Source organism: Pocillopora verrucosa, chromosome 4 (assembly GCF_036669915.1).
Source record: "Pocillopora verrucosa isolate sample1 chromosome 4, ASM3666991v2, whole genome shotgun sequence".
NCBI classification, from domain to species: Eukaryota; Metazoa; Cnidaria; class Anthozoa; order Scleractinia; family Pocilloporidae; genus Pocillopora; species Pocillopora verrucosa.
The window spans coordinates 4,377,027-4,402,381 of record NC_089315.1 but is presented as its reverse complement, the minus strand read 5'-3'; the positions used below and the strand labels follow the sequence as shown (position 1 = coordinate 4,402,381).

The window sequence follows — 25,355 nt, the reverse complement described above, 5'->3', positions numbered from 1 at the left end:
GCCAGGGTGGGGTGGTTGGCGGGGGTTTATAGGACCTAATTCTGTTATTCCGCCTGCTGTAAGCATATGTGTTTATAATCAATCCTTACTCACAAGCACTGTAACTCATTACCAACAGGATATGGGTCAGGCATCTGAAAGTATTGAAACTTTATTTTCATTCTCGTGCCAGCTGGAATAGGAACTGAATAATTGCACTCCATTTTGTGTGGATAGCCTTCAGGATAGTGTGGACTTTTCAAAGTATTATTCACCACTGAACCACAGTCGGCTGAATAAAACAACAACAGCAGCAACAAAAGAAACGAAGTTATCTTAACATTATGCTGCGCAACAATGTAAATATATTGGAACAAAAGAAAAAAATTAACGTAGAAAAGAGTTTAAATCCAACAGGACTGATTTGGGCATTCACGTTGCCGTCTGTTGTTGTGATAACCAATTTGGCCGTGACGTTATGTAAAAACGTTCAATTAACTGGCCAGTGATCCACTTACCGTTTTTCTCGCAAATGGAGAATGTCTTGTCACTACACGATACGTCATTCCATTTCCCAGCTGGAAAGGGTGCGCCATTCAAGTCAAACCAAATCCCATAGGCCCGTGCACAGTCGGACTGAACAATTACAATTATAAATCATCTTATTTATCGAAGTTTAAGTTACAGAAAGTAGCTAGCCCTGCTCACCGAAAATAACTTAAGGGTTAAACCGGTTCGGTGACCATCATTCATAGGGGTATTGAGCTAAATCATTTATGCGTTTATCTTTATTAAGACTTCTACTCACAGTACACACGATTTAAAGATAACTCAAACACATTACAAATTATGAAATGATAAGCTAAGTATAACAAATATATTATCAAATAGATAAACAAATGATTGAATGAATAACAATATGAGGTAGCGATTTGTACCAATAAATGAAAAAATATTAGAAACAAGAGAAAGTAATGGCACTTTTCTCTTGATAGAAATTAGTAAAATACAATAGTTAATTATTTTTTGAATGAAGACTCTGTGAGAATTTTGAATATTTAGTCTATCTCATTCAGCAATTTCGGCCCATTATATCGAACATAAATTTGCCATAATTTGGTAATAGGCAGATCTCTTTTAAAAACATTGTGCTTCCATGGGATTTTATCTAAAAGTGTGTCAAAGATGATGGAACATTTTCCAAATTTGAACTTGTTCATGAACCAAAGGCTTGAAGTTGGACATGATGAAAATCAAAGACAAGTATGTACGCACATAAAAATATGAAGGGGTCGAAAGATATGATAGCAAGTCTTGCCCCAAACTAAACAACTATATGACAAAAATGAAAGAATGTTCGCCTCATACCGCTTTATTATTAGGCTCGTCCCTATTCCAGTTGGAGTAACGAGGAGGAGTATCGTCATACACCCATTTAAAGTTATTATCCTTATCAGGATCGTGTAGTCCAATCCAAACAGCCTAAAGTGAGAGATTGTCACTGAAAAATTAGATGAATACATCAATAATGATCACTTTAAGGAAGTGTAGAGCTTCACCTCTTTCGGTCTTAGAATTATGTTTATATTAACTTTAGATGATAAAAACAATAAATTAGCACTGCTGAACTCATATTTTGGTTGAGTACCACCACCTACTGCAAAATGCCTCTTACAAAATGTTATAAAACTCAGATATAGAGTTATAACGGAGACATAATCTTAAGTCGTAGAATGTCTTACTTTTAGTGTTTGTATTTTCTTCCCCTTCTATGAATTTTTCAACATCACTTTCCGAGACTTCGGAAAATCTTCCTGAATGTTCTTCAAGCTCGGAAAAAGGATCGATGTGAACATTTGGCAGCTCACCGACAAAGTCACCGGTTACAGTACCGTCTTCGCACCTCGAAGCCATTTTGTGAATGGAATTTCAAAAGAACCGGCCGCGCGCCTGGGCGGGAAGCTCCCTTGTAATTGGCTAATCATGTTAGTAATCATGTCGACACCAATATCCTCACTCGTGAAAGATAAAAATAGTATCTTCACTGGGCGCGATGAAGATACGATTTTTTAGTAAAAGGAAAAATCCTGGTATTTCATCGGTATCTATACAGTAAAAAGCGTTTGTCGATACCGATTTGAAAGATATTATTTCCAGATTTTTTTGCAGCTTTCCATACTACCTAGATGTGGGAAAAGGTCGCAGACTGTCGCATGTTGCTTTTAATGATTTATGAGATTATTGTACCTAGAGACTGGTATGGACACGTTTTCGTCATTCCTCTTTACATCACGAACCTGTGCGAGGCTCATTTCTTTTATTTTATCCGTAATATAAGACTGCTCTTTGTCATCATCGATCTTCACCAAATATCCTCCGAGACTTTGACAGTGTCTGCTAGCTTGATGCCAAGTCAGATACTCAAAACTGAATTTATAGCAGGATGAACCATATTGGTAATACCAACCAATCGGGCAGATACTTGGTTGAACTAACAAAAGTAAAACAAGTCAAGTTTACGATTGTTCAGTCTTTAGCGGAAACTGTACCAATCATCGTTTATACTGAGAAAAAAGCAACACGTATTAAATAATACTGTGTAAAAATAATGTAAACGGTCATCGTTGATCATCACTGACCATCGCACAATTGACGAGATTTATATGATGTTTATCGCAAGGCCATTATTCTAATAGTTGAGATTAATCGTTGAGATCTTCGCTCGTGAATACTCAATTTCCGGGCGCTTTATTTAAAGAGAATTCTTTGCTTTCCTTTTAAACTGAACTATATTCTGGGGGACTGGAAATTGAGATACATTACCGGGTTGATCAACAGCTTCAAAGCGTAACATGAATCCTATCCTTTTCATGTTAGAACTATTTCCAGAATGAAAGTTTATCAACGTGTAGTTTCCAGTTATCATAAAAGTTCCGCCTGTCGTTGAACCACAGTATTTCCCAAAATTTTGTTTCCTGTCGCCACGGAACGTCAAATAGTCATCCCTTTGGAAAACAAATAAAAAATAAATCTAAAATAACATACATCACTGCATTGCAAATAATAGTTCGCGGATGGGTGGATATACTTCTACAAGTCATATTCGAAAGTTTGCTTCACTTGCGCGTTTTTGAGTCCACGATCAATAACTTTGGACTCGAACAATCAGTGACGGAAGAATCGAAAGCCAATTTTGCCAACTGAACTCATGTAGATTTTTTTTCAATCCGGAAGAATAGATCGGAAGAATTTTAGAGGAGCAAGACGATTTGATTACAGGAAAGCAAGTGGGAATAGACCGGAATTTTGTTTGGACGGCTTTAGATAATTTGCCAAGATAAAAATTAAAACAGCACGTTTAATGAAGTGAGGTACCTTTTTGCTGCCTGCCCTCGTCAGTTTGTAACAAAATAAATTTTCGCTATTTTCTCACGCAGCTGATTGAAGGATCAGGAAAGTGAATATGTAAATGAACATAACTCATCTTTACCGTTTTTCGCTGTTAACATCAAGCTTAAACCCAACATTCATTCTTTCTTCTAACTTAAAATACCCATGAAGGATAACAGCCATTCCTCACTTACACGCACTGATAATGATTCCTTAGATCAGGCAACCTCATGTACTCAAACGTGATTTTCAATCTAAATCCAGATGGAATAATTTAATTTAATAATTTAATAATAAGTTCTTATATAGCGCATTAAAATTGAACTCTATGCGCTTTACAATTACAAATTAACAAAATTTCGATAAAAATCCTATACATGCAATTCGCTACTCTATCTAAACTAATGAATTATTACGTGTTATGCATATGTTTGACAACGTACGATATCAAATAATCTGGTGGCTTAATTTTTGAAAAGATGAGTTTTCAATAAGCGTTTAAAGGAGTCAACAGATTCGGCGTTTTTTATGCATTCAGGTAGTTGGTTCCACAAATACGGTGCTGCGTAGGAGAATGCTCTTTGCCCATACGTTTTAGTTCGAATTGTTGGGACCTCAAGTAGATTCATATTTGATGAACGGAGGTTTCGTGCTGGAATATATCGACTAAGAAGTTCAACAAGATAGGTTGGAGCCATGTCATTTAGTGCTTTGTATGTTATCAACAGTATCTTGAATTGAATTCGTTTTGTGACCGGGAGCCAATGAAGTTTCCTAAGTATAGGTGTTATACTGTCTCTTGATTTGGCACCGACTAACAAGCGGGCAGCTGTGTTTTGGATCCGTTGGAATTTTTCGATGTCACAAATCGGTAGACCGTACAATAGGCTATTACAATAATCAAGTCTCGATGAGATAAAGGCGTGTATCAATCTTTCATTTTGCTGCGTCGAGAGGTATTTACGAACGCGACCAATATTTCTGATTGCTAGAGACGACGATTTACAGATGGAATTTATATGCGAGCGTAAGTTCATCACAGAATCAAGCATGACGCCTAGGTCTCGGACAGTATTAGATAAATTAATGATATCATCTCCAATATTGATATTACAGAAAGGAGGATTTTTTGAGAAGCGTGAGAGGAAATGAATGATTTCTGTTTTTGAAGGGTTGCACTGCAATCTGTTTTTCTTGGCCCACTCCATGATTGCATTAACACATGATTTCAATCTTTCCATGCCTAGCATTCTGTCAGAGGAGTTTATCTTTATGTAAAGTTGCGAATCATCGGCATATATCATACAGTTTAGGCCATGTTCAGCAACAATGTCTTCTGTAGGCGAGGTATACATTAGAAAGAGTAGTGGACCAAGTACTGATCCCTGGGGTACGCCGTAGGAGATATGTCGAGGCTTGGAGATAGAGTGTTTGATCTTCACTGACTGAACACGATGTTCTAGGTATGATTTGAACCATTTTAGTGCGATACCTCTAAATCCGAAACGTTTCTCCATTCTTTCAAGTAATATGTTATGGTCGATCGTGTCGAACGCAGCGGAAAGGTCTAGCAAAACAAGTACTACTTCTTCTTTTTGATCTACAGCTCTTAGGATGTCATTTGAGACTTTTATTAAAGCAGTTTCAGTGGAGTAGTATTTGCGGTATGCTGACTGCATCGCTGGAAATAACTGGTTCTCGGCCATAAATCTGTATATTTGATTTGCGACCACCCTTTAGGTTCCTTTAATAGGAACTTTAAATTCACACTCCATATTGTCTGGATAGCCTTCAGGATAATTTGGACTTTTCAAAGTGTTATTCACCACTGAACCACAGTCTGGCAACAAAATAACACACAAATACTGACTTAAATGGTAAAATAATATTCGTGAATCAGAGCTCACTGATCAAACAATGAATAATGTGGTTTTGTCTAATGAACAGACTAAAATAACAGAACTTATTAAGATCCCATTCGCATCCAGGATTGTTGAGATAGAGAAGCACGACGACCCTGTATTGCAACTACGCGACTTTTGACTTCGATGGCGACTTTCTGAGCAAAGTTTAAGCGATTGTCATTCTTATCGCTACGGCCACTGTCACTCTTGCTGTTGTAGCTCTTTGTCATTGTCATTGTGCAATATTTTGCCTTTTACAAAATGCCACCCTCAGTGTCTAAATAAAATTGAAGGTCTCATTAGGGTTAACCGTCAGCCGTAAAACAGCAAAAAAAAGTTATAGACGTTAGAGAAAAAGTTGAGGAATATTAACCGTTAGTCTTAAAAAAAAGTGAACGGTTACAAGTTTCCTTTAATCGCAAAGAAAACAAATTAACCGCTGACCGTAATTTGAGACACTCAAAATTCAATGACTGTGTAATTGTGTGGTTACCCTGTGCGGCAGCATCGCCGCCAACTGTCACATTCCACATCTGCAGAACGAGCAATGGGAAAAGACTTCTTATCATATTTTTTTTATCTTGGGTTACAGCAGTATCCCTAAATATCAGAAACAAAATAAAAAAAAATTGGCAATGAGATATTTTGTAAAAATATCCGTTGATTTTAAATGCAAATTTGCTGATGGCTTGTTTGCTGAACACATCCTGTCGACCGACCTAAATGGAACTTAAATTGTTCAGGAGATAAAACAACTCATGAGTTCACAAACACCTTGAAGATCAACACTGTGAAATTTAGAGAAGTAAAGCTGACGGGTCTTATCACATCGATTAGATATTAGGGCATCTGTAATTGGTTAGTGGGCACTCAGAAAATTTTAGCAAGCTGACTTTCGTGTAAGGCTTTATTGCAGCTACTAATCCAAACACGAATATACCCTCGCTAGCAACATACAGGTTCAAAGAATTAACGAACAGCTGAAATTTAAATTCAGAGTTTCACCACCCTTGAGCAAGCAAAATTTTGGGAAACCGGCAAAGGGATGTTCGATCAATGCACACATTGCACTAGTTTCTTAAAACCGTCCTCAAAACCACTATGGAAGAAAACCGAATTTGCAGAAAATCTGGTTAAGTTACCTTCTATAACATCTGACAAGCAATGGACCTGAAAACACGTCTTCGTGGCATTGTACGTTGCAAACTCTTAAAGAAAAAAAAACTGTACAAGGAATATACCGAAAATGATAATAAACACAATTTTTACCCGAGGCAAATATACATTTAACACTTAAACTCCCATGAGTGACCAAGACAGAATTTCCGCTTACAGTATCAACACGATATTAAACAGAAAAGTGATGAGAATGAAGAAAATATCAATTGAGGGAATGTTAGTTGATTCAATACCAAAATCTCTGAAGTAACTTCATAAGAGTGGTATAGCAGAGAGTGAGGAGAATTACTAATGAGATCTTGGGAGTGAAAGGGTTACGGTGTTTATTGGGAATTCGAACTTCAAAATCATTTTGATGCCAGATCTTATTATATCACCTATCTTTATATTGAGGTCTAAGGTCAGGTGATGCGATATTCTCGTTTGCGGCTTCGGGGAAATATTTTTCAGTGTTATATTGAGTAAAAAATACATAATCAATGTTAACTGCTGTGCAACTTCTGAGTATTTGGTGTTAAATCAAACAATATCTCCTATTTGACATTTTGGGAAGGTGAAAGGGCAATAGTCTAAGTTACAACGAAGGTGACATTTCAAGGTTTATCTTGCTATTAGCCAAGATACACGAAGGGCGTTCATATTGGCGCGTTTTGAGGGCATACATTCCAAAAGTGCTATCTTTAAGTTTTTTGCGTCACTGGAGTCAGATATATTTTCCCTTCAATATTTCATCGTACACGTTTACGATATTTACGTAAATCTTATCTAGTTTTAGGCATAATTTAATGACATCATTCGTGTTGCGTGATCTTGCCGGCGGAAGATGCAAATAATCAGAGTAAAGAGGGCAATTCGACGCTGTTGAGGACTTCTGGTTAGTCGTCGGAATATCACCAAGTCACTGACTCTTGTGTCAGTGCTTTTCAGGACTACTTTCACCTGGACGATCGCTGAGCGTTTATCTGTGTTTCTTCAGATTCTAATCACTCGTATTAACAATGATGAATGCGGTCAATTCTTTTCAAGTCAGAGTGACTCTTTTTAACAATTAGATTATGAGCTCGGGATTTCTATTGCGTGACGGTTGATATGGGCGAAGCTGGAAATCAAATATCACCACAGAAAACGAGAGATATTTAATCGTTTTGGCATAAATTTTCTGCATGGTCATTCAAATCTTAAAACAAGACAGGCTCTGGATTTTGATCTATTTTATTTACAAATCCACTATGTTACGTTGCTAACTCAGCTCGCCACATATCAATGAATATCACGGGATGAATACTGCGTAGCGTAGCCACTAAGTTTTTAGCAATTCTGATAAAACACTGGTAGAGCTATACATGGACTTTTGGCTTAAACGAAATGTTCATTTGATCAGCGTTTCGTTTATTCGCAATGAATATTTAAGGTAGAGAAAATGGGTCTTTCCGATATCAAAAATACATTTTAATACCGACTTTTTGAGGATGAGTTGCTAATATATTTCTTATACGGAATATTTTCTTCACATCGATAAATAAAATATTGATGAGTAGCTGTATGAATTGAACTTACTATCGGTGGTCAAAATTATCTCCGAAACTGTAATCAAATTCACAGGTTTCTCAATCTCGCGTCTTGATCAGACTTCTCTCGGTCGTGAAGTCTTGAACGAAAAATTTTTCCTATAACTGGGGAACCAGTTTATGACAAGGGAGATTTGAAAGGACGATAATTGTCAGGGTAAATTCACGTCACATTTTTCATTCACATGTTACTTTCCTTATGAATGTACAAAGGGATTCATTTGCTGATCAGTTCAGGCAGGCGAAAAGTAAACGCTTCGGATCAATTTCAAGATTTTTTTCCTTTTTTTAATGGATAGATTTTTGAAGGTAACGACAGTTAGCAGTCAAAATGATAAAATACACCTTTACTGAAACTAAAATTAGTTCAAGTTTCTTTACTTTTATTTTGAATCTCGATGGCATCGTATTTTCCGCTTACTTCTGAAGTCACATCCCCAATATTGATCAGAGAGATTTTTATCTCACCGAGTTCATTCAATTTTCTATTTTAACATGCCCCTAGTCATCATATATTGTACTTTCAGTTCCTCAGACATATTTTTTACGAAGCCGAGAAAAAAAGTATCTTGCATTCTTGTGCAGCAAACTGACGCAACTGCATTTCTTATTGCGGAGAGCTGCTAGTTTATCATGGTCGATAAATACGGTAAACAATACTTAAATATAACAATAAAGAAAATAATTTTCTGTCTTGTCTTGCACGATGAGTGAAATACCAAAATATCGTTCTTAGCTCCAATAGCTATAACAATTGGCCGGGGATTTGGTGAGCATTATAGTGTTTTGATTCCATTCATCAAAATGTTTTTTTGAACTGTCCAGATGAGCAACCGAGTTCGATGGGCCAAACTAAGTGTCAAATGCTTCTTAATCCCAGTCTTGTATTACCGAATAGTATGAAAAATTAATTTAAATGCCCTGAATTGCGAGTATCAGCTTTTCCACTATCCTTTGATGTAATCAACACCAACTTAATACCTACAACTACTTTTCAATTGATGATATCTTTCCGAGCTTATAACCTTTTATTTCCTTTTTTTCTTTTTATAATTTATTTCAAAGGTAAAAACAGCAACACTTCATAAAATGCTAGCACTACTGGTTTCTAACTCTCAAACTAAATGAAACGCTCGTGGTACTTCATGTCTCCATTATTCAAACTTCAAAAACTCATTAATAATTCATAAGCCCATTAACCTATCAAATGGTAGATAATTCATCACGTGCAGTGACTTTATATCGATAAACCTCATCCTTATTAGTATGCGGTGTTTTATCAGATATAAAGACACTGCACGTGACTTATGAATATTAATTAATTATCAACACAGAAACTGACACAACAAATGGTGGGAACATATTTAATGTTCTTTCAACAAATTTCACACAGTAAATTTACTTTTGCACCAAATTAATAGTACAGTTGTGAAATACACATCTGGAAAAATTCTCTATTCCATTAGTACAGTAATCTGGTAAAGGCATATTAGACAATACATGAATGTTTTTTCTCATATGCTAATTTCTAACGTTCACAAAAGCATAATTGTTATGAACTCTCTTGACACACGCTTTTCCAAGAATGTTTTTGAAGCCGTTCAAAAAACTCCAGCACGTGTTTTATCGGGTCAAAAACCACTCGGCTACGCCTCGTGGTTTTAAACCCGATAAAACACTCCTGCTCGTTTTTTAAACATTACATAATACCAAAAGTTCAACTTTGGAATGTAACAACTAATAAATTGAGACTTTCCCTATCCCTTAGCTTTGCCTTGCAGCTTTGAATGTCTTAAACATCAATATAGATAAAACCGTTTATAGAATTATATGTTTTAAGCAAGTTAAGCATGTTTTAACAATGATAAGTGTTACGGTATAATCAAACCAACAGAAACAAACTACAAACTCAACTACTTTATCAAACAATGAGGAACATTCTTAATATGGAGCGACTCCTGAAGGAAGTACAGAAATTATCCTCAATATACTTACTTGAGCTCACTACAGTCTATATCTTAGCTTACCACTGACACAATCTCACAGCCGTACGTCTCCAAAACTCCGAAATGAACAATCTTCCGCAGTAGCTCTCCTTCAGTATAGCTTCCCAAGTAGGTCACTCCTGACAACAGCAACTAACTACCACCACACAGCTGAATCCTTATTTACATTTACAAAGTATTCTAGAACATTTCGGAAGCTTACAATACAACAACTGCGTTAGTATTACATCCAAGGTAAGCATGTCAGCATGACTAGGCATTCTAGAAATTTCGAGAAACTTATCTTTACAGCTATTATCCATAACATAAGAAACTCGGAGGTGGTGTTGTCTACCAGGCGGTGATGACTGGGCGACAACCCTTGTTTATACATCTCATCCGCTTTCTTCGTCAACCATGTCCTGTATGTTATAGTATGGACTCGATTCATCGCAGTTTGACATATCACAGTATGTTACATCCCTCGTCATAATAGCCTCCAGTCGGTCAATCAACTCCGAGAAACTGGGGCGAGTTGTAGGATCGTTCTCCCAGCATGACGTCATCATTTCATATCTTTCAAGTATGAAGAGGGATAGTACATTTTTATTAGAGTTTGTGATGAAATCCAGTCAAAAAAACAAAATTTGTTGGCAATTAGAATAAAACGGTAGGGTGAAAATTATTTCAAAACAAAATTCTACTCACACTTCATGGCAGCACATATCAGGTTTTTCCATGCGATATCCATTCTTTAGAAGTTTACAGAGCTCTGTATTGGTAAACGTAGGGTATGGAACACCACCTTAATTACAACAGAAGAAGAAGTATGAATGCAACGACGAACAAATAACTCTAACAATGTGAAAAACGATAATGATAAAAACAATAGATATCTATCAAGAGAAGCTTTTTAACCTACCCATGGTAGCCATTTCCCAGAGAAAAATTCCATAAGACCAACTGCGAGAAATTTTAAACATTAACTATTAAATTGAGATTTGCGGCATCTCTGAGCAAGACTGAAAAAAACAAGTTGTAAACAAACAAAATAGAAAATTTGTTGAAACAGAAACACTACACTCAGTAGCAGCTCCAGTCTACTTACACGTCACTCTTGATAGTAAAAACACCCTCGAAGATGCTCTCTGGTGCCATCCATTTAACTGGCAGCTTTTTAGCTTTTTTTATGCTGTACACGTCTTCGTACACTTGGCGCATCAAACCAAAGTCTGACACCTTCACTCCTCCGTCTTGACCAACAAGGATGTTCCGAGCTGCAAGGTCACGATGAACGAAATCATTTTCGGCAAGGTGATTCTGGGAAAAAATAATGAAAAAAAAATGCTTAAAGAGGTGTAACTGAAGACGACATAAAATAATGTCGAGAGTGATCTTCAGGTATGGTTTCTGCGTAAGGTTTTTTCGAAGGTAAGCCCACAGTCACTTCTGAGTTAATTCATTTACTTACCATTCCTCTTGCTACTTGCCAAGCAAATGAAAACAGCTGTTGAGCAGAGAAACCATCAACACCGACATCATCATTATCATTTACGCCATCAAGTTTACTCTCATGAAGATTCACCGTAGACAGCGAAATGACAGCAGCGTGGTTATAGTAACCTGGACTGGATGGCATTGACATCAATTCTATATTTTCCTGATTTACAGCACTGTCACAACTTTTCTGGGTGATAAAGGAATGAATTAAAGTAATAGATTAATGTTCACTTTTAGATCAAGATTTATGGTGGGATGGCTTGCATGGAAGGGAGATAATTATGAATGCTTGATATCCGTCGAACTTTATTTTTACAAATAAAATCCGAAAAAGGCATTCGCTGTTCACAAAGCACTTTTCCATCCCGCATAGTCCATGCAAAGCGACAGAAATTGCGTCAAGTCGCCGAGTTATCTGCCTTAATCTTCTTTTTACAACCGCACTTGTGGAGGTGGAGTAGTTTTCCTGAAGGGCCTCAAGGAGCCTAGCTTCCCTCTCAAGCAAAATGGTACCTCATTTTTCTCCTTGATTTTTTCGGGGTGATGGGAAGGGGTCTCTGATTCCGCTTAGCTTGACTGCATTTTATTTCTTAGAGGAATAATATTTTTAGGAAACATTACACCTTACTTTCGAGTTTCAGTACAATGGACGGAATAATGAATACTAATATAAATACGGTCAATCGCGACTTGCTTGGCAGAGCCTTCCCCATAGCCTAAACTACCGAAATAGCACAAAAATACTTACTCGACTAGGTTCACATCTTTTCAACTCATCAATCGGAGTGTCTCTATCTTCATAAAACTTTTCCGCCTCCTTTCCTCTGAGGGCTTGAGGGCTTTTATTTACCTGAAGCGTAATAGGCATAATATTTACCACAGATATGTATATACAGAATAAGGGTAGAAGATAAACTAGTTATTTGTTTTATCCAGAATCTAGCGAAACGTAATACAAGGCCAATGATTAAGCCTCTTCCTTTCTCACTGACATCGAAATACAAAAAGTTAGCCTTGCTCAGGAAAATCTCTCTCCCCTTACCGATCGCCTCTTTTGCCGTAACCATTGTAACAGATCACCATACGGAACATACTCTATCACCAGAAACTTGGTGTCCTGCAGTGTGCAGCATCCGACCAAAGACACGATATTCTGATGTGAACCCAACAGCTTCATTTGTAATATTTCATGAAGGAAAACTTCTCTTTGCTCATCGCTTGGATCACCTGTGGATAGATGTTATTGATGCTTTCAGCGTTTGTGAGTCCAGTCTTAGACCTTTTGGCGTTCGCAACAGCCCCTGGATTGAATAGGATGCTTGAAACCCGACGAGAGTAACAGCCATCTCGATTATTACAGCGCATGCGCAAGTCGTGAACTAGCCCCTTCTGGCTTGATATGTTAAAAGGAAAGCTTGCAAGATGTTACCAGTCGACTTATGATTCCATGCAACGGCAGATCCTTTTCTTAGCGATTAAAAATTTCATTTTGACAGTGTTTAAGCGCTATTTCTACTCACCCTGCAATACTTTTACCGCGACAACTTGACATTGTTTTTCTGGCTTTAGTCTTTCTCTTGTTTCAAACACTTCTATTCCAGCTCTTCTCGTAAGAGTTGCTTTGTAAACCACACCAAATGCACCTCGGCCCAGTTCCTCCTCATAATGCACCTGCTTGGGAAGAATTTCCCACTTGTCAAGAGGAATAATCTCGCAGAAAGGACGCTGAACATGTCTGTTGACAACACAAATTTGGATTCAGCGAGAGAATGTTAAATGAATTAATAATTCATAGCTTTTTCATCATTAAGACAAGAATTACAGTTAACCTTCTTCCCTTCTGATTTGGCACCATATTCAAAACCAACCGCTCTCAAGAGCAATATTTAAGGAAAGTCTTTAGAAGATATCCTGATCAGAGCAACAACAACACATCTTCCGAGCATAATTCTACAGGCTACAATGTGACTGCTTTCTCGCTAAATGATATGAATAATTTCCGGGATGATGTCATGAGCCAACCCGCCCCATTCCCCCTACTTCTCGGTCGTGAAGTTGAAAGACACCAATTTCGGGATCTTTGGAAGCTCAAAAATAATAATAATAACAATAATAATAACAATAATAATAATAATAATAATAATAAAAATAATAATAATAAAATAACCAAAATAGTTGCTAGATTAATTTTTTTCGATTTTTTTTATTCGTGGGACAATAAGATTTACTTTGTTGATAGAAAAGTTTTTGGGTAAGTGGCACTTTCAGAACTAACAGATTGAGAAACCTAAAGCTAAAGAACTCAGCTTGTGGATCGGAAGCAAGCGTCATCTGTTTGAAGATACTAACGTTAAGATCACCCGACCAAACGATCGTTCTGTTGTTGTTTTTGACATGCATATACACCATGCAGAGGAAGCTTACAGAAATTTAAATAAGCCGTGGTTGAATTGTGCTTGTTTACCATAATAACTATATTGGGCTTGTGAACATTACCTTTTTAACCTAACGTGTCTTTTGCTTTTGTAGCACCGAAGTCCCATAATACAGCACAGCACGAGTATCACTACAAAGGTAGCACCAGCCAAGCTGTAAATAAGGGCTACAGAACTCATAGCCTCGTTTTTCTGCGTTTTGATTGCAAGGGTAGGTGTTTTGGCCATGATATCCGGTGCTGCGACTGTTGCTGCTGAAAAAAGTCAAATCTAAATAATCCAAGAAGCATTTAAAACACGTAATCATAGTAAGTAGATATTTAGAAAAAATTCTCCAGCTGAGGCCAGGTTTTTCCTCTATCATTTACACGAAATACAAAAAAAGAATCGTATTTGTGGTTAAGTCACTTTAGTTACCAAAAGTAATCCCATTCATTTGAAACTTCGTAAAGCAGAATTAGTGTTATACCTGTGTTCATTTTCAACCATTTCCATTTCAAAAGTTTAAGCGACTCTCTTTGCTCCAACCTAATGAACGTCAGAAATATTCAATTTATTCCCTACGTATTGGATGAGGCGCATTTTTTTCCGTGCAAAATGTCATCTCTAAGGCAGGATGCCACAAAGACACATTTGAGAGAAAATATGCTTTGAAGACTCGACAAAGTGGGCTTACTTACGCCTAATATTTTTCTCGCAAATGTAAGGGGCACTCTTTTCACAGTCCATATCATTCCATCGGCCGGGAAGGTATAATTGACTGTACATGTACAAGAAAATCCCAGAGACTGCAACACAGTCTTCCCCATCACCAGAATTATCAGGTTCACCCTTATTCCAGTGAGAGAAGTTGGCAGGTGTATTATAATGCTCCCATTTGAAGTCATTTTCATCATCAAGATCATGAAGTCCAATCCAAAGTGCCTTTAGACGAGAAAAGAATTTAATATTGCAACAACACAATCACAATGTTTAGGTCTTAACATTTCTAAATGTTGATAATGAAATAACATAAGTAACGTAATGTTCCTTCGGAGCTACTATGGTAAAAATTATTTTATATCACATCTCGCGCGCAAGTCCTACCTAATTCCTTTAGAAGCTAGCATGGCAGAAATCCTTTGGTATGCATGGCCGTGCATCCATAACACTCAAGAAGCTAGAGTTGCTCTCGGCTTCGCCTCGGGTAACTTTTATGCTTCTCTCGTGCTCTCCAAATTTCCCACGCGCATCCATAACTCGATATATGAATAAAGGGGTAAGTTTCTAAAGAAACCGTGGTGCTGCGTCGGTGGGAGAGTATAGCAAGTAATTTAGTGTTAACAACTGGGTTGAAAACGTAAATTAGCCACCGTAAAGGGTAAAAAAGCTGACGTTTCGAGCGTTAGCCCTTCGTCAGAGCGATTGAACTCGATATACACACGCTAAGCATGAAAAAATTCTTTCTTAACAATTTCGCCTAATTTATATATTGTAGATTGCAGTATTGATATTATTTTGACTAATAGTAGAAAGGGGAGCTCGGCAATCAAAAACTTAATCAAGCTTATTGACTTTATATTTGAACTTTATCTTTTGTAGATAAAATCGATAATAATTCACTGATAAGCAATTCTGAAATGAAAGTTTAATGTATTTTACATTTTTAATATATTGTTTATCGTGAATAGACCAAAAATAACATCTTCGTTATTTGAGATGAAGTTGGAATTATTGCTTGAATCAGACCATTGCCATAGAGTAAATGACATCGTGAAATGGTACTCTGGTAGTTGTAAACAGACCTTTATTTTCCTACTGATGTTGATTCTATCCGTTAAGAAACTTTGTTCATCGGCATCATCTATTTTCACCAAAAATCCTCCAAGACTTTTACATCGCCTCACTGCTTCATACCAAGAGACCATTTCAGAGCTAAATTTGTAGCAAGATGATCCATATTGATAATACCATCCGGATGGACAGGTTCTCGGTTGAACTAACGAAAACGAAACACATAGTCAGCCATGGCGAAATTTCTTTGATCATATAAACTATAGTGCTATAAAATGATTTCCAGCCCTGAGAGAAGCTGCCACAACACACGTGAAAAAATAAGAAATTTTTTCACGTGTATTTGATATCGCCAACCAGCTGCTGACACGTCACTCGCCTTTAGCGCGCTCGGTCAGGTTGATGAATGAACGGTAAAGCTTTCACTCCCAGCCCTGAGAGAAGCCGCCACAACACACGTGAAAAAATAAGATATTTTTTCACGTGTATTTGATATCGCCAACCAGCAGGTTGATGAATGAACGGTAAAGCTTTCACCATTCTCAATCCAAGGTAGTTTGTCGAACTTTTCTCGGATTATGGCAGCTAAAACACTGAAAAACCCGTATCACTTACAGACACCGTATCACTTTCCTAAGAGGGAAAGAAAACCAGTATACCAAAAGAAAAACCGAAAGTGACGTTTCCAGTGGCTTTGGTAATGGCATTTCTCGAGGCTGAGAACAAAAAAATCGACAACTGGAAGACTTGCCACAGCCTGATTTTGGCCGTTTACCTGAAAGATCTCTTCTGTCGGTAAGGAAGAAGTCGATGAATAAGAATTTTTTAAATTGAAAATTACACCCATAATTGTGTGGGATATTGATCAAATGAAGCCTTTAAGTGCTACTGTGGTTCTTTCTTTATTCACTCCGAGCTTTCGCCGTTCTACGGCATCATCAGGGAGGATAATGAAGATGATCCCTGATGATGCCGTAGAACGGCGAAAGCTCGGAGTGAATAAAGAAAGAACCACAGTAGCACTTAAAGGCTTCATTTGATCAATATCCCACATCATTACGACATGCTACTAAAGGACACGTTCAAACGTTTAGCACACCCATAATTGTTTTTGTAATCATGATTCAACGCATTTTTGCATCTTCATCCTTGGCGACAGCCCACTGTGTGATTTTTTTTCGGGAATTGTCGTTTCCTTTATTTTCATTCATTATTTAAGTTGGCTTTTCTTGTCAGTAAAGGGCTACTGTGTTTATATAATGAACAAAATAATACCTGATTGCTTCTAGATATGGAATTTCTCTTCTCGTGTTCAACTAGAGCTATCGAGTTGAACACTCGAAGAGTAATTTGAAATCTACGCGCGCTCATGTATTATTCTCCATATAACAAATATTCACACTATCGGGCTGATGACGCGATTCGAGCTTCCTCACGCGCAAGATGTCAATCTCAATTGGTAAAACCAAATTATCTTGTGATAACGCTCAACGACGCGGTACCAGAATTTCTTTAGAAACTTTCTACCTTCATTCATCTTTAAATTGCTATCATTTTGTCTTACCAGGTAGATCAGCAGCCTCGAAATACAAAGAGAATCCCCTGTCCCGGCTGGTAAAATTATCACGAGATTCAAATTTTAAAACCACGCTATTTCCAGTTACAAAAATGGTTTCTCCAGTCGCTTTGCCACAATAACTTCCAAAATATTGGTCCTGTTCATTCCGAAACGTCAGACGGTCGTCTCTTTTAATACAAAATATGATAATAATTCTAATACTGAAGGGAAAAATGATCTGAAACTAAAAACATCATCTGCTGGACTTTTCGAAAGCAAATTCCTATACAACCCTTTTCTTCAGGGAATAAAGAAAAAATTGACTGAAATAAAAGCCCCTCTTCCCCCTAAAAAGCATTGAAGTGAGAGATCATGCTGCACTGTACTAAGGGAAAGTCATGGATAAAATTACTTGGTAAAAGGCTAAACAGGTATTCAATTCTGTACACAACTACTATGATCGATCTTTCCTCTATTGGAAAAAACATTCTTTTTAGAGGTAATGAAAGAGGGAGCGCCGGGGTATGGTGGTTGGTGGGGTTCTATAGGACCTAATTATGTTATTCCGCCTGCTGTAAGCATATGGGTTTATAATCAATCCTTACTCACAAGCACTGCAACTCATTACCAACAGGATATGGGTCAGGCATCTTAAGGTATTGAAACTTTATTTTCATTCTCGTGCCAGCTGGAATAGGAACTGAATAATTGCACTCCATTTTGTGTGGATAGCCTTCAGGATAGTATGGACTTTTCAAAGTATTATTCACCACTGAACCACAGTCGGCTGAATAAAACAACAACAGCAGCAACAAAAGAAACGAAGTTACCTTAACATTATGCTGAGCAGCAATGTAAATATATTGGAACAAAAGAAAAAAAATTAACGTAGAAAAGAGTTTAAATCCAACAGGACCGTATTTGGGCATTCGCGTTGCCGTCTCTTGTTGTGATAACCAATTTGGCTGTGAAGTTATGTAAATACGTTCAATTAACTGGCCAGTGATCCACTTACCGTTTTTCTCGCAAATGGAGAATGCCTTGCCTTTACACGATACGTCATTCCATTTCCCAGCTGGAAAGGGTGCGCCATTCAAGTCAAACCAAATCCCATAGGCCTGTGCACAGTCGGACTGTACAATTACAATTATAAATTATTTATGGAAGTTTAAGTTACATAAAGTAGCTAGCCCTGCTCACCGAAAATAACTTAAGGGTTAAAGCGGTTCGGTGACCATCATTCATAGGGGTATTGAGCTAAATCATTTATGCGTTTATCTTTATTAAGACTTCTACTGACAGTACACACGATTTAAAGATAACTCAAACACATTACAAATTATGAAATGATAAGCTAAGTATAACAAACAAATTATCAAATAGATAAACAAATGATTGAATGAATAACAATATGAGGTAGTGATTTGTACTAATAAATGAAAAAATAGTAGATAAAAGAGAAAGTAATGGCACTTTTCTCTTGATAGAAATTAGTAAAATACAATAGTTAATTATTTTTTGAATGAAGACTCTGTGAGAATTTTGAATATTTAGTCTATCTCGTTCAGCAATTTCAGCCCATTATATCGAACATAAATTCGCCATAATTTGGTAACAGGCAGATCTCTTTTAAAAACATTATGCTTCCATGGGATTTTATCTAAAAGTGTGTCAAAGATGATGGAACATCTTCCAAATTTGAACTTGTTCATGAACCAAAGGCTTGAAGTTGGACATGATGAAAATCAAAGACAAGTATGTACGCACATAAAAATATGAAGGGGTCTAAAGATATGATAGCAAGTCTTGCCCCAAACTAAACAGCTATATGACAAAAATGAAAGAATGTTCGCCTCATACCGCTTTATTATTAGGCTCGTCCCTATTCCAGTTGGAGTAACGAGGAGGAGTATCGTCATACACCCATTTAAAGTTATTATCCTTATCAGGATCGTGTAGTCCAATCCAAACAGCCTAAAGTGAGAGATTGTCACTGAAAAATTAGCTGAATACATCAATAATGATCACTTTAAAGAAGTGTAGAGCTTCACCTCTTTCGGTCTTAGAATTATGTTTATATTAACTTTAGATGATAAAAACAATAAATTAGCACTGCTGAACTCATATTTTGGTTGAGTACCACCACCTACTGCAAAATGCCTCTTACAAAATGTTATGAAACTCGGATATAGAGTTATAAAGGAGACATAATTTTAAGTCGTAGAATGTATTACTTTTAGTGTTTGCATTTTCTTCCCCTTCTATGAATTTTTCAACATCACTTTCCGAGACTTCGGCAAATCTTCCTGAATGTTCTTCAAGCTCAGAAAAAGGATCGATGTGAAAATTTGGCAGCTCATCGACAAAGTCACAGGTTACAGTACCCTCTTCGCACCTCGAAGCCATTTTGTGAATGGAATTTCAAAAGAACCGGCCGCGCGCCTGGGCGGGAAGCTCCCTTGTAATTGGCTAATCATGTTAGTAATCATGTCGACACCAATATCCTCACTCGTGAAAGATAAAAATAGTATCTTCACTGCGGGCGATGAAGATAAGATTTTTTAGTAAAAGGAAAAATCCTGGTATTTCATCGGTATCTATATAGTAAAAAGCGTTTTTCGATACCGATTTGAAAGATATTATTTCCAGATTTTTTTGCAGCTTTGCACACTACCTAGATGTGGGAAAAGGTCGCAGACTGTCGCATGTTGCTTTTAATGATTTATGAGATTATTGTACCTAGCGACTGGTATGGACACGTTTTCGTCATTCCTCTTTACATCACGAACCTGTGCGTGTCGCATTTCTTTTATTTTATCCGTAATATAAGACTGCTCTTTGTCATCATCGATCTTCACCAAATATCCTCCGAGACTTTGACAGTGTCTGCTAGCTTCATGCCAAGTCAGATACTCAAAACTGAATTTATAGCAGGATGAACCATGTTGATGATACCAACCAATCGGGCAGATACTTGGTTGAACTAACAAAATAAAACAAGTCAAGTTTACGATTGTTCAGTCTTTAGCGGAAACTGTACCAATCATCGTTTATACTGAGAAAAAAGCAACACGTATTAAATAATACTGTGTAAAAGTAATGCAAATGATCATCGTTGATCATCACACAAATCCCAATTCATTGACGGGATTTAGATAATGTTTACCACAAGGCAATTATTCTTACAGATGAGATTAACCGTTGAGATCTTCGCTCGCGAATAATCAATTTCCGGGCGCTATATTTGAAGAGAATTCTTTGCTTTCCTTTTAAACTGAACTATATTCTGGGAGACTGGAAATTGAGATACATTACCGGGTTGATCAACAGCTTCAAAGCGTAACACGAATCCTATCCTTTTCATGTTAGAATTATTTCCAGAATGAAAGTTTATCAACGTGTAGTTTCCAGGCATCAAAATAGTTCCATTCGTTGAACCACAGTATCTCCCAAAACTTTGGTTTCTGTCGTCACGGAACGTCAAATAGTCATCCCTTTGGAAAAGAAGTAAAAAATAAATCTAAAATAACATACATCACTGCATTGAAATAATAGTTCGCGGATGGGTGGATATATTTCTACAAGTCATATTCGAAAGTTTGCTTCACTTGCGCGTTTTTGAGTCCACGATCAATTACTTTGGACTCGAACAATCAGTGACGGAAGAATCAAAATAAACTGACTCATGTAGATTTTTTCAACCTGGATGAATTGATCGGAAGAATTTTGGAGGAGCTAGACGATGAGATTACAGGAAAGCAAATGGGAATAGACAGGAATTTTGCTTGAACGGCTTTAGATAATTTGCCAAGATAAAAGTTAAAACAGCACGTTTAAGGAAGTGAGGTACCATTTTGCTGCCTGCCCTCGTCAGTTTGTAACAAAATAAATTTTCGCTATTTTCTCTCGCAGCTGATTGAAGGATCAGAAGAAAAGTGAATATGTAAATGAACATAACTCATCTTTACTGTTTGCCACTGTTAAAATCAAGCTTGAACCCAACATTCGTTCTTTCTTCTAACTTAAAATACCCATAAAGGATAACAGTCATTCCTCACTTACTCGCAGTGATAATGATTCCTTAGATCAGGCAACCTCATGTACTCAAACGTGATGTTCAATCTAAATCCAGATGGAATAGGAACTTTAAATTCACACTCCATATTGTCTGGATAGCCTTCAGGATAATTTGGACTTTTCAAAGTGTTATTCACCACTGAACCACAGTCTGGCAACAAAATAACAAACAAATACTGACTTAAATGGTATAATAATATCTGTAAATCAGAGCTCACTGATTCAACAATGAATAATGTGGTTTTGTCTTATGAAAAAGCCTAAAATGACAGAGCATATTAAGATCCTTAGAGCGTTAAGGCCTGTATATAGAGAGAGAAACGAAGACTACGAAGTGCAACTACGCGACTTTTGACTTCGATGGCGACTTTCTGAGCAAATTTTTAAGCATTTTTCATTCTTATCGCTACGGTCACTGTCACTCTTGCTGTTGCTGTTGTAGCACTTTGTCATTGTCATTGTTATTGCGATATTTTGCCTTTTACAAAATGCCACCCTCAGTGTCTAAATAAAATTGAAGGTCTCATTAGGGCTAACCGTCAGCCGTAAAACAGCAAAAAAAAAGTTATAGCCGTTAGATAAAAAGTTAAGGAATATTAACCGTTAGTCTTAAAAAAAAGTTAACCGTAACAAGTTTTCTTTAATCGCAAAGAAAACAAATTAACCGCTGACCGTAATTTTGAGACACTCAAAATTCAATGAATGGCGTAATTGTGTGGTTACCCTGTGCGGTAGCATCGCCGCCAACTGTCACATTCCACATCTGCAGAACGAACAATGGAAAAAGACTTCTCATCATATCTTGTTATCTTGAGTTACAGCAGTATCCCTAAATATCAGAAACAAACAAAAAAAAATGGCGATGAGATCTTTCGCAAAAATATCCATTGATTTTAAATGTAAATTTGCTAATGGCTTGTTGCTGAACACATTCCGTCAACCGACCTAAATGGAACTTAAATTATTCAGGAGATAAAACAGCTCATGAGTTCACAAACACCTTGAAGATCAACACTGTGAAATTTAGAGAAGTAAAGCTGACGGGTTTTACCACATCGATTAGATATTAGGGCATCTTTAATTGTAAAGTCCGCGTGGCTAGTAGGCACTCAGAAAATTTTAGCAGGCTGACTTTTGTGTAAGGCTTTATTGCAGCCACTAATCCAAACACGAATATACCCTCGCTAGCAACATACAGGTTCAAAGAATTGACGAACAGCTGAAATTGAAATTCACAGTTTCACCACCCTTGAAAAAAGAAAGCAAAATTTTGGGAAAACCAGGAAAGAGATGTTGGATCCATGCACATATTGTGCTAGTTTCTTAAAACCGTCCTCAAAACCACTATGGAAGAAAACCTATATGCAGGAAATCTGGTTAAGTTACCTTCTATAACACCTGACAAGTAATGAACCTGAAAACACGTCTTCGTGGCATTGTGCGTTGCAAACTCTTAAAGAAAAAAAAAACTGTTCAAGGAATATACCGAAAATGATAATGAACACAATTTTTACCTGAGACAACTGTGATTAATACTGGTGAATCTTCCTGTTCCTTGGCCTATAAAGGAACAGAACTGAGTGGCAACCTGTACCCAGCTGGGATCAAATTACTTTGTACAAATCTCCATTTTAAAATGTACTTGATATTTTAGGTATCTTAGTTCCTGAATGAACCTTTTAATGAGTTCTTTGGCAAATAAGTTACTGTGTCAACCAATCAGGTTTGGTTTGTAATTTGAAAGTTACTCTTCAGCAACTAAGTTCCTCAACAACCCAATGACATGGAAGAATATATGTCATGTCATTTATAAATTAAGGTTTGCCTGCTTTATTTCTGTTAACGACATAAAAAACAGACAACTATAGGCGGGAAATTTCTACTTTTAGAGCAGTAATGTTTCGCCATACATTGGATGCCATCTGTAGTAAATTATTCTTCTTGTTTACCATTCGAGTTGTTATCAGTCTTTTAACTGTCGACTGATCTCATTCGCGTTTTCAACGACGTAGAGAGTACTTTATTTAGGCAGGCGATAAATTAAATCGTGCTATTTTTTGCAATTACGTAGAGACCAAACTATTCGAGTAAAGCTCCTGTGGACTTATTTTCTATCGATTACGACTCATCTTTCGTTAAATGTGTTTAATTGGCGCCTTGAAACGAAGTACAATCAAGAACAATCAAGGAAATGCAAGACTAGAAATACAGAATATTGTGGTGAAACTTGTAAGATTTCCTTTGCGAAGCATCGTGTGTTATAGTCTTCATCCTGAACTTTTCATCTTACACTTAACGAAGGGTAAATTATGATTTGCCTGGTTTTTACTTAAGCATTCATGAAACAATCAGTTGGGGAAGTTAAACGCTGACAGCCATAGCAATACTGCTTCCGATGAAGGAAAACAACTCAAGGCCACTCAGAAAGTGGCATTACATCGTCTTTTTATAATCGATAACAGAATCCTTGGAACCTTTTAGCCATCACGGAAACATTACAGCATTTAGGTTTTTAAAATCATGTAGGAACATTAAGCAGCAGGCTCGTAGTACATAAAGGTGATAAGACATCCAATAAATTTTATTCGTGCCTTGAATTATGCATTGCCTCTATTTCATTTTTTACGGTCTTTTTAAGGACAGGAGTCTATGAGGAAACGGTTGCTAGATCCTTTTTTCCTTATAACTCTACTTTTGGTGTGCTGTCTTGTAAAAAAAAAAAAAAAAAAAGAGAAAATTTAACGGTCGACAGATGCCACCTGCTATTGAGGTGAGTACCTTTTGTAACTGCCACTGGCGATTTATAGTAACTAATTCTAACAATTTTAAACGCGAACGGTACACGGTACGGTTAAAACTGCAAATAAAACAGCGAACGAAAACTATTACAATATAAACTAGAATAAATACACAAGGAGAGCTACAACGAGAACAACGAAGAAAACTACATGATACCAAACTTACATTTGTTGCGATGTTAAAGATCCTGCCTAGTGGCGAACAAACAGCATAAAGCGAAAAGAACAAATATACCAAACCACACTCGACGAAACTACACTGCCAAACTGCCCCAAACTACATTGAACAATACGGTTAAATACGCGCTACATTACGCAACGTTACACAATGACACAAAGAAAGCGCACACAAAATTTTACTACAATTAGCACTCCTGCACAAGAACAATAAACGAAAAAGAATGTAAGCCGTTGCGATCTACACCTTTAAACTAATCATTGAACATGTTTGTGCTAATAACTTTCTCTTAGACTTGCACAATACGCGATTTTAACTTTTGATAGATAAGCTATGTTTATGGACGAATATACAACAAAAAATTGTAACTATTCTTTACCATATGTCAGTACTGTTCTCTTGTAAAAATAATTTTTCACATATGATTGAGAGCGGTTAAAATGTGCTTCCGTACGATGCAGAAAGATCAAATTTCCGCCTAGTAAAACGCGGGAAAATTGACCATAACATAGTGTCATGCTTAAATGTTATTGAGAGAGGAGAGATGGGAAGGTAACTATTTTAAATGAAGTAATTCGTATTTGCCGAAGTTTTTAGTCGTTTTGCATCTAATATCCAATTTTCTGAATAAGAAACGCTAAAAACGCTAAATCTTTCGTTAAATACCCTTTAATTTTTCAAAAATGAGTTCCAATCATGGGTAGATGTTGAACGTCGGATTTTGACTTAGTCTTTGCTAGTTGTTGTAACTTTAATTCTTTTTGTACCAGTAAAATATAATAGGAGAGATATATAAATGAAGTTGTACTCATAAGTGAATCGAAGGATAAAAAAATGATTCGCCGTCTGCGACTCACCTTTTCCAAAAGTGAAGTTAGTCAACAATGCAGTCCAGGTCAAGAACATGAAAAATGAACAAATTCCGTGCCTTCTTCAAGGTAACGGTTTTCTGTTTCTACCACGCGCGTATGACACAAGTTTTAAGTTGATCGCTAACTCCAAGCAGTGGATTAAGCTTCCCAAATCGACCT

At 36.9% G+C, this 25,355-nt stretch overlaps 3 protein-coding genes and 1 long non-coding RNA gene across 4 annotated transcripts in view; all 4 read right to left on the bottom strand.

Annotated features, from left to right (window-relative positions):
• The window catches only part of LOC131769194 (macrophage mannose receptor 1-like), a 131,966-nt gene that overhangs the window by 2,542 nt on the left and 104,069 nt on the right, over positions 1 to 25,355 (bottom strand). The gene's annotated exons all lie outside the window — the stretch shown is intronic.
• Positions 9,371 to 13,158, bottom strand: LOC136280180 (mast/stem cell growth factor receptor Kit-like). The gene is made up of 8 exons (XM_066164932.1): positions 13,026 to 13,158; positions 12,548 to 12,732; positions 12,254 to 12,355; positions 11,477 to 11,692; positions 11,114 to 11,325; positions 10,928 to 10,968; positions 10,714 to 10,810; positions 9,371 to 10,581 (listed from the first exon to the last, which is right to left on the bottom strand). The coding sequence occupies exons 2-8, from the start codon at positions 12,680 to 12,682 to the stop codon at positions 10,401 to 10,403; spliced, it is 984 nt and encodes a 327-aa protein (XP_066021029.1). The 5' UTR covers positions 12,683 to 12,732; positions 13,026 to 13,158; the 3' UTR covers positions 9,371 to 10,400.
• On the bottom strand, positions 17,673 to 20,759 carry LOC136280183 (perlucin-like protein). The gene is made up of 5 exons (XM_066164935.1): positions 20,587 to 20,759; positions 20,061 to 20,254; positions 19,132 to 19,245; positions 18,287 to 18,404; positions 17,673 to 18,058 (listed from the first exon to the last, which is right to left on the bottom strand). Exons 1-5 carry the CDS (start codon positions 20,684 to 20,686, stop codon positions 17,877 to 17,879), a joined length of 708 nt encoding a protein of 235 aa, XP_066021032.1. The 5' UTR covers positions 20,687 to 20,759; the 3' UTR covers positions 17,673 to 17,876.
• Positions 21,387 to 25,338, bottom strand: LOC136280185 (uncharacterized). Its single transcript, XR_010717160.1, has 4 exons — positions 25,182 to 25,338; positions 22,735 to 22,800; positions 22,072 to 22,177; positions 21,387 to 21,499 (listed from the first exon to the last, which is right to left on the bottom strand). It is a non-coding gene; the product is annotated as an uncharacterized lncRNA (long non-coding RNA).